General features: G+C 42.6%; 1 protein-coding gene across 17 annotated transcripts; it reads left to right on the top strand.

The window, feature by feature from the left end:
* LOC127360403 (uncharacterized) lies at nucleotides 1-7,767 on the top strand. 17 transcript variants are annotated; one of them, XR_007883632.1, is made up of 4 exons: nucleotides 2-581; nucleotides 1,272-1,477; nucleotides 4,945-7,063; nucleotides 7,735-7,767. XR_007883632.1 is itself a non-coding variant. In XM_051394823.1 (4 exons), the coding sequence occupies exons 1-4, from the start codon at nucleotides 129-131 to the stop codon at nucleotides 2,385-2,387; spliced, it is 792 nt and encodes a 263-aa protein (XP_051250783.1). In that variant the 5' UTR covers nucleotides 4-128; the 3' UTR covers nucleotides 2,388-2,539. The 17 variants fall into 17 exon arrangements, 5 of the variants coding, with proteins under 5 accessions (XP_051250781.1, XP_051250782.1, XP_051250783.1 ...); XR_007883628.1 differs by having other exon boundaries at nucleotides 7,467-7,767; XR_007883629.1 differs by having other exon boundaries at nucleotides 4,945-7,090; nucleotides 7,467-7,767.
* Nucleotides 7,768-10,273: the final 2,506 nt, after the last annotated feature.

Raw genomic sequence — 10,273 nt, 5'->3', positions numbered from 1 at the left:
CTGTTTTTTTATCTTGACAGCCGCCACTCGATGGCGCTTGTGCTCTCTGCCTCAGCGCTCTGCTGTTCACAGATCAGAGAGACTAAAGTGAAAGGAAAAACACTCCTGTTCTCTCTCGCGATCGGATCATGAACAGAGTCAACAGGAGAGGACACAACGAGCAGCTTTTCGTTGGTCATCTGAAGCTGAAGGATTTGAAGGAGCAAGACGGTTTGAACAACCGGTACCTCTTCAAAGACCACATCCCAGCGTACCCCCGACCAGAGTTTCATGTGTCTCATCTGAAACACGACACTGACAGAGTGGGATTACGTGGGATCAGGAGGGACGGTGGCTTCAGGAACCCGGCTGATGGCTCTCTGCTGTGGTGGAGTCTGGTTGTGGGATCTGATGAGATAAGGTCAGCTGAGAGGAGGCTCCTGGAGACCACCTACCCAGACCGGACAGAGGAGCAGGCCCAGAAGCAGCAGAGCTTCCTGGAGAAGTTTGCAACCTCCCCAGTCTTCATGGAGTCCTCCAGGCTGGGCTCGTACCGCTTCACCTTCCCCCTGGAGGAGGTTCTGAAGGCCTACAGAGACCAGGTACTGAGGGTCAGATTAACCTCCATCCAGCGGCTCTGAAGCACTGAATCAGTTTCTGACAGTGTTTGAATTCAAACCGGTGACATGTTCCCTTTCTATTATCATTAAACTGACTCACTGACAGATTTTATGGATATTTCATTTAATATTCAAAACAATGAACCCAAACACTGAAGTCAGGAAATGCAGGAAGTTTGTGTAAAACCAGATTTGGATGAATTTGAATTTGAATCTGTGTTTTTAGCATTTTAATAATCATACCAACTTAACAGGCTTTTTTTCACAAATTCAGCGTTTTTTCTCGTCCTTGATGTTTGACTTTCTTTAACAATTTACTTTACATATCACTGCGATATCGGCCTGCTGCGTAGATTTCTACGTTTTCTCAAATATCAAGAAGGTCTCGCGACCCCCTGTGAAGCTTTGGTGACCCCCAGTCGGGGTCTCTACCCTCAGGTTGGGAACCACTTACAGTGTCAACAGTGTGCAACACTAGCTAATGTTAGCTTACAAATGTAGCTAATGATGAATGATGCTAGATAATGTTATTCAGTGTAGCTGGCTAATGAGGCAGGGGCATCCAGCAAGCTAACTGTAGCTAAGCTAAGCTGGGCTGCGCGGTGTGGGTCCGGTGTTAGTTGATGGGCTGATTTGGACCTTTCCCATTAAAACCTCTGTTACTGTCTCCAGTTTTGTTCCGGTGCTCAGCCCGTCATGAGGGTGTTCAGGACCGTCCTGTACAAACAGGAAGTGATGTATGCGGTGCTGGTCCACAGCCCGGCCAATCAGCAGCTGTTCTCAGACCTTCCTCTGCTGACTGACGACCCAAACTCTGTGTGCACTTACAGAGACGGACACTTCATCTGGAGGTCTGAGGCCATGTGTGAGACACACAGGTAGGAACTGAGCCCAGTCACTGCACTGTCCCACTGTTATTACAGACAGTGAACTCACCACAGACACTGTCCCACTGTTATTACAGACAGTGAACTAACCACAGACATTGTCCCACTGTTATTACAGACAGTGAACTCACCACAGACATTGTCCCACTGTTATTACAGACAGTGAACTAACCACAGACATTGTCCCACTGTTATTACAGACAGTGAACTAACCACTGACATTGTCCCACTGTTATTACAGACAGTGAACTCACCACAGACACTTAACACTGTCCCACTGTTATTACAGACAGTGAACTAACCACAGACATTGTCCCACTAGCAGTGACACCACAGTCACTGTCCCACTGTTATTACAGACAGTGAACTCACCACAGACACTGTCCCACTGTTATTACAGACAGTGAACTAACCACAGTCATTGTCACACTGTTATTACAGACAGTGAACTCACCACAGACACTGTCCCACTGTTATTACAGACAGTGAACTCACCACAGACTGTTTCAGGTATCAGTTGGTCTGCAGAGACGATGTGAAGCTGATGGACGTGGAGGACGTGGAGTCTCTGTTCTATGTTTGGGATCACGTGGGCGTCGCCCTGCACGTGGACGAACACGTAACTTCAACTAGTTCTAACTTACTGTCCACTGGAGTTTCTGTCCGTAGTCTCCAGATTAATGAGTCGGGTCGTCCTGGTCCTGGTCCTGGTCCTGGTCCTATTCCTGGTCCTGGTCCTGGTTCATGACAGCTCTGATATGACCTGAGGCTCATGGATTTGTTAATCTCAGAATATGGACAGAAAGGTTCATTATAGTGATTATCAGTTAGCATTTAGCCTGGATGCTAAATACGCAGTCCTTCCTTCTGTTCTGGTTCTGTTTCAGGTTCTGCAGTTTGATGGCGACCGACTGAGAGAGACGCTCTCGTTCTGCGACAGAGCGACGCCGGCTATCATCCCTCCCAACAGGTTCGATGACTTCCTGCAAGCGAAACATCTGGTTGAAGTGAAACTGTGGCCCGACTGTCGCTGCCCGCTGGAGAGAGAACCAACTGGACCTCCTCCGAGCTCTTTTATGGAACAATAATCAGGCTGACTGCGCTGGGAGATTGCTGACAAACGGCCAGAACAGAGGCAAAATGGCGCTCTCTCCCGTTGTCTTCCTCATTATGTGTTGATATTGATCAGAATACACTGTATCTTTATGGATGATATTGATCAGAATACACTGTATCTTTATAATGGAACTGCAGATGTCGTGGATTTCGAGTAAAATTGTTTGTAACTTCACCATGAAGTGCCGATCGCTCCTGAAGCGTTCCCATTGGACGATCCTCCACCTCACATTGACCCTCCAGACGTTTTATTGTCTCTGGAACAAGTTGTTTTTTGATTTGAATGAATTATCATTTTCACTTTGTCCTGTAATTTCTTTGCAATAAAAATAAACCTCAAATATTTACAGTACTTGAGTAAATGTACTTAGTTACTTTCCACCACTGTGTACTTTGAACTGCCTTGTTGTTTAAATAAAGTTTCCTCTAAAGGAAAGTGAACGGTGTCTTTCTGAAGCAGTTACATAGATTATTGTTGTTGTTGATGTTGTTTTATATTTCTTGTTTTGTGTTGCGTGTTTGTCACAGATTTTTTTTTCACATGTAGATTTATTTCAGGATCCGGTTTAAGAATAAAGATCTGTTTCACAATGAGGATGGGACCGTGCCCACAGAGGTTTCTGACTCCTGTGGTTCACCATAAAAGAAGGTGTGGTTGATCGTCGTCGGCTCGCTACTGTTCGTCTCCCAGACGAGGAGATTCACACTCGTGGTCAGCATCAAACAGGAAGTTGAATCCAGGTTGATTTTAATATAAATATCAAACTTTCCTGGAAAATAGGTTTGTGTTTTTATTTGAATTGTATATGAAGTTGTTGGTGAAATTGATATGAAACAACTATAAAATCCTTATTTATAATAACAATGAGCCCACCGTCCGGAGAGTGGAACTGATGGAAAGAAAGCAAACTACTTCAGGACCTCAGGAATGTGACGGACACTGGGCGGTTGTGTCTCCGGTGGGTCAGTCGGCTTTGATGCTGAACAGATGTCCCAATCCTCCCTGTGGAGCACCGAACGCTGTCCCTCTGGAAACATTGCCAGACTTTTAATTACTAACGCTTTAGCGGCAGCCAGGGACACAAAAAGCCTCTTCCTCTCTCTGCACTCGCGCTCAGCTCTTCCCGCCTTTCTCTTCGCTCACATGATTCTAACAGTTTGCTCAGGGTGATGCAGAACCGCCATAAATAAAGAAATGGGAGTGGTTTCCCAGCTGGGCTGCTGTTAGAGTCCAGAGGTCTGTCGGAGAGAGAGAGAGAGCAGACACTCTGTATTTACTTTCTCTGTATCATTCCTCATCTCACCATGAACAGCTGCCGACCAAATAATGAATATATTGAAGGTCAGCACTTGAAGCTGAAGGATTTGAGAAAGAAAGCAGAAGCCGAAAGTTGGAGAAACCGGTACCTCTTCAATGACCACATCCCAGTGTACCCCCGACCAGAGTTTCATGTGTCTCATCTGAAACACGACACAGCCCAGCTGAAGTCTCTGTGCTGTGGTGGAGTCTGGTTGTGGGATCTGATGAGATAAGGTCAGCTGAGAGGAGGCTCCTGGAGACCACCTACCCAGACCGGACAGAGGAGCAGGCCCAGAAGCAGCAGAGCTTCCTGGAGAAGTTTGCAACCTCCCCAGTCTTCATGAAGTCCTCCAGGCTGGGCTCGTACCGCTTCACCTTCCCCCTGGAGGAGGTTCTGAAGGCCTACAGAGACCAGGTACTGAGGGTCAGATTGGGGTTTATCAGAACTTCATGAACGATGAAGTAACGTCAGAATAAAGTGAGAGGGCTGAGCTCAGAGAAAGAGCTGATCAATCACTGAGTAAACATCACTGTTGTCCCCAGTCAGCCTCTAGGTGGCACTTCGGCTGCAAAATCATCAAATGTGCTTAACTTATTGTTCTAATCTCCAACCTCGTTCTCAGAGCTGAGATCTTCCATTAAAACCTCTGTTACTGTCTCCAGTTTTGTTCCGGTGCTCAACCCGTCATGAGGGTGTTCAGGACCGTCCTGTACAAACAGGAAGTGATGTATGCGGTGCTGGTCCACCGCCCGGCCAATCAGCAGCTGTTCTCAGACCTTCCTCTGCTGACTGACGACCCAAACTCTGTGTGCACTTACAGAGACGGACACTTCATCTGGAGGTCTGAGGCCATGTGTGAGACACACAGGTAGGAACTAAAGTAAACCTTCTGAGGGAAAAGTAACCAGATTTGGTTCTATAGCTGCAGTTACGGTGGCCCAGAGGTGTCAAATTAACTATATACAACATTTATTGATGATATTTATGACTTATATTGTGGCTTTAGTAACAATGGTGGTTTATGTGTCTGGGCTTGTTCAGATATAAGTTGCTCCGGAGAGATGATGAGAAGCAGATGGAAGCGGAGGAGCTGGCGTACCATCATCAGTTTTATGTCTGGCATCACGCCGCTGTCGCCATGCACGTGGAGGACAGCGACTCAAACTGGTTAGGGTTAGGGTGAGAATGATGAAAGACAGACAGACAGACAGACAGACAGACAGACAGACAGACAGACAGGCCGGCAGTCAGGTAGACAGACAGACAGACATACAGACAGACAGACAGTTCTCTCACAGTGTTTTTTCCTGACATCCTCTGATCAAACTGATTGATAATTTGAGTTAGCATTTAGCATGGATGCTAACAACACTGGAGCATCAGCTCCTCCTGAACTCTGGAAACATCTTTCATTCAAAGCTCGTCATCTTCTTCTGGTTGTGGCTCTGGTTGTGGTTCTGGTTTAGGTTGTGGTTCTGTTTCAGGTTCTGCAGTTCGATGCTGGCCAACTGAGAACCTGACGTTCTGTGATGAAGGACCAGTTACGATAAAGGGTTCTTCTTTTGAACCGTTTGTAGGAGCTGCAGACATTGTTAAAGAGCTGTGGCCCAACTGTCTCTCTCCACTGAAGAGAGCTGGATGAAGAGCCGGCAGGGATACAATATAATATGCTCAGGGTGGGCGGGGCCTAAACTGGACCTGTCTACCTCAATCGTCATGATTCTGACTTTAATATTTTTTTATGTTCTTTACATGTATTGACCTTTTTTCTGAGTTTACGTCTTTAAGTCTTTTTTATAGAACTTTTATTTATTCTGCCACCTGTTCATAATGTTGGATAAAATAAAAACAAGAAATGTAATAACTGAGATAAAGGACATAATGTGTTTGCAGTTACATACTAACAAGGACCTTTTTATTAAAAACAGTTTAAACTGTTGTTTTACTTTATCAACGGAAACAACATCAAATTAAAGTTCCACATTTGTACAAATTATCAGCTGCAGTTTCTTTCTATGATGTTATAAAACGACATTGATCTGAACGGAGTTACTTTAATATCGGCTCTCACTACGGAAGCCAAAGGATTCTGTTACAAACGTCCTCAAAATATTAATAAAGTCTCTGGTTGTTTTGATAGAGTTTGTTTCCAGCTGTTGTCAGTTTCTGTGTGAGACAATAAAAGATAGAACTGAAACTGAGACATTTCAATTCAATTCAGTTTTATTTGTATAGCACCAATTTATAACAGAAGTTATCTCAGGACACTTTTCAAATAGAGCAGGTCTAGACCGAACTCTTTAAAACATTAATTACAGAGACCCAACAGTACCACCATGAGAACTTGGAGACAAGGGCAAGGAAACACTGCCTGTTAAGAGGCAGAAACCTAGGACAGATCCCGACTGAGAGAGAGAGAGAGAGAGACAGAGAGAGAAAGACAGACAGAGAGAGAGAGAGACACAGAGAGAACAGAGGTAAAGACAGAGACATTTCACAGTGTGAGTGTATTATAACACACTGGTTGTGTCAGTTGCAGTACTTCAGTACATGTGAACTGGGTCACTGGTTACTCAGAATGAATTTAAACTCCAGCGAGGACCAGCAGGTTGCAGCACGTGATCCTTTGTCCTGAAACCATCAGTCACTCAGAGGACAGCAGCGGTGGAGAGTAAAGTTGGAGGTACTTGTACTGAACCAATCAATAGTCTGGATGGTCTCCGGTGTCTTTCATTAATGCACACACGTTTTATTGATCATTAAATAATATAACATAAAATTCTCACAGAGTTTGTGATCAGAAGATAAACACAACAAAAGATCAACACTTACACACTTTCTATAGCCGACCAGCGTCATTTAATTCAATTAGCTGAACGAGCTAACTAGCTAATGGCAGCTAACATTTCCATTAGCAGAAATTAGCTTACTTTACTTATCATCAAGTCCATCAGGAAACTCCATAAATCACCTCGGTACCGCTGTCGTCTCGGAGGGTTGTGTTCACTGGGAGGCAGCTGAGCCCCGTTCGGTTGCACGCTAACGGCAATGCAGCAGTTAGCAGAGTCAGAGGGGAATACAGACAATATTCTCTCCATAAAATAAGATCCAGTTTCACCCAAATCACTGATAAAGTTGTTTGTACAGTGTTAATAAAGTTGTGTGTTTGTACAGTGTTAATAAAGTTGTGTGTTTGTACAGTGATAATAAAGTTGTGTGTTTGTACAGTGTTAATAAAGTTGTGTGTTTGTACAGTGATAATAAAGTTGTGTGTTTGTACAGTGTTAATAAAGTTGTGTGTTTGTACAGTGATAATAAAGTTGTGTGTTTGTACAGTGATAATAAAGTTGTGTGTTTGTACAGTGTTAATAAAGTTGTGTGTTTGTACAGTGTTAATAAAGTTGTGTGTTTGTACAGTGATAATAAAGTTGTGTGTTTGTACAGTGATAATAAAGTTGTGTGTTTGTACAGTGTTAATAAAGTTGTGTGTTTGTACAGTGTTAATAAAGTTGTGTGTTTGTACAGTGTTAATAAAGTTGTGTGTTTGTACAGTGTTAATAAAGTTGTGTTTGTACAGTGTTAATAAAGTTGTGTGTTTGTACAGTGTTAATAAAGTTGTGTGTTTGTACAGTGATAATAAAGTTGTGTGTTTGTACAGTGTTAATAAAGTTGTGTGTTTGTACAGTGTTAATAAAGTTGTGTGTTTGTACAGTGATAATAAAGTTGTGTGTTTGTACAGTGTTAATAAAGTTGTGTGTTTGTACAGTGATAATAAAGTTGTGTGTTTGTACAGTGTTAATAAAGTTGTGTGTTTGTACAGTGTTAATAAAGTTGTGTTTGTACAGTGATAATAAAGTTGTGTGTTTGTACAGTGTTAATAAAGTTGTGTGTTTGTACAGTGTTAATAAAGTTGTGTGTTCGTACAGTGATAATAAAGTTGTGTTTGTACAGTGTTAATAAAGTTGTGTGTTTGTACAGTGTTAATAAAGTTGTGTGTTTGTACAGTGATAATAAAGTTGTGTGTTTGTACAGTGTTAATAAAGTTGTGTGTTTGTACAGTGTTAATAAAGTTGTGTGTTTGTACAGTGATAATAAAGTTGTGTGTTTGTACAGTGATAATAAAGTTGTGTGTCTGTACAGTGTTAATAAAGTTGTGTGTTTGTACAGTGTTAATAAAGTTGTGTGTTCGTACAGTGATAATAAAGTTGTGTTTGTACAGTGTTAATAAAGTTGTGTGTCTGTACAGTGTTAATAAAGTTGTGTGTTTGTACAGTGTTAATAAAGTTGTGTGTTTGTACAGTTAGCATTAATGGGGATTGACAGTTAAAAACTACATTGATCAGATAAATTTATAAAAAGACAAACACACAGCAGTTGGGCCACAGCTCTTTAACAATCTCTGCAACTCCTACAAACAGCTCCTGAACAGAACCAGAACAGAACCAGAACCAGAACCGAACCAAACAGGACAAGAACCAGAACCAGAACCAGAACCAGGATCAGGACCAGAACAGAAGAAGATGACAAGCTTTGAATGAAAGATGTTTCCAGAGTTCAGGAGGAGCTGATGCTGCAGGGTTGTTAGCATCCATGCTAAATGCTGCTAATTAACTGGTTAGTTAAATCTTATGGTAATGTTGGCAAAACAGAAGCTAATTAGCTATAGAAACCCTGAAATGCCGGAAATGGCATCACAGTTTGAAATTTGATTCAACCTGGCCAACGTTGACGGCACGCCACGGACCCGCCCTTTAATGTACAGAAATAGCACAACTTTTAATCAGCAATGTTTTTTGACTGTATAGACCAATTTTGAGTAGATCCGATGAATTCCCTAGGAGGAGTTCGTTCAAATACAACGCGAAAAGTTTGCCGAAAGTGAAAATGAAAATCAAAATGTCCGACTTCCTGTGGGGTTTGAGGTATGGGTCCGGCGGCTTATTTGTACGTCTTGGCATGTTACACGTGCCTACCGAGTTTCGTACATATTGGTGAAACGTGGCGCCAGGGCTGCTGTTTTTAAATACTATAGGGGGCGCTACAAACACGACAAACACAATTTTTGGTATGTGAGCTTCAGGCACTACTCTACACGTGCCCTGTGAATTTCATATTCATAACTATTACGGTCTCCGCACAGTGCCAGTGCCACCAGAGTGCCACCTAGTGGCGGATTGTTGACACATTTTTTAGTGGTAAGTTTATTTAGAATTGTATAATTAAAATAATACTTGGCCATGGATCTTGTTGGATTGAGAAGCCACAGTCAGCGGAGTGCTTTTACTGTCTTTCCTCGCCCCAAAAAGAGTGATTACCAAAGGTTACAAGAGGTTATGTTTGATTATAGACAAACATGTCTTAAGGACATAAAATCCTGGATGAGCTGCAATTTTCTGATGTTAAACTCAGAAAAAAACAAATTTCTTGTACTTGGCCCCAAAAACCTTAGAGACTCAGTGTCTAAAGATATTGTTACTCTAGATGGCATTACCTTGGCCTCTAGCACCACTGTCAGGAATCTTGGAGTTATCTTTGATCAGGATTTGTCATTTAACTCCCACATAAAGCAGACCTCTAGGACTGCCTTCTTTCATTTACGTAATATTAGAAAAATTAAATCCTCTTTGATAAAGTGCTTGCTCATGGTGGTACTGTTGGGTCTCTGTAAATAATGTTATAAGGAGTTCGGTCTAGACCTGCTCTATTTGAAAAGTGTCCTGAGACAACTTCTGTTATGAATTGGCGCTATACAAATAAAATTGAATTGAAAAATTGTGGTGGAAAAGGTGAATGCACTGGAGTTCAGAAATGCTGCAGCACCATGATGGGTGTTTATATTGAGAGGATGGCACATGACAATGTGTTCAGTTTTTTTGATAACTATTGCTAGAGCTGCCAGATGTCTTGCACATCTTCCTTGTCCAATTTCCATGTTGTCAAGCTTTGAGCTGTGATACATCAGAACTCTTCTCTCTCCCTCCTTTTTCTGATAAAGTGCTGCATTGACAATGCCATTCCTTTCAGAAACATCCAGGTAGAAAGTGTCTGTGTAGTCAGGATTGCTGAGGTTTGTAGTGCTTGTTTTGTTGCTGTGAACGCCTCTTCTCCTTCTGATGTCCAATCCAGCGTAGCTGTTAAGTTCCTGTTCCCTGCAGCAGAGATCATATCTCTGAGTGGTTGTGTCAGGTTAACGTAGTTCGGTACATGGTTCCTGCTGTATCCTGTGAGTCCAAGGAAAGCAAGCATGTGCTGTACTGTGACAGGCTTGCCATGATTGAGGATGGTATCTTTCTAGCTAGAAGTGAGTGTGTGTCCTTCTCCAGGGATTTTTCTTCCCAAAAATGTGACAGACTTTCTGCATACCTGGAGC

This window comes from Dicentrarchus labrax, unplaced genomic scaffold, assembly GCF_905237075.1.
Source record: "Dicentrarchus labrax unplaced genomic scaffold, dlabrax2021, whole genome shotgun sequence".
Lineage (NCBI taxonomy): Eukaryota > Metazoa > Chordata > Actinopteri > Moronidae > Dicentrarchus > Dicentrarchus labrax.
This window is presented reverse-complemented; position numbering and strand designations above follow the sequence as displayed.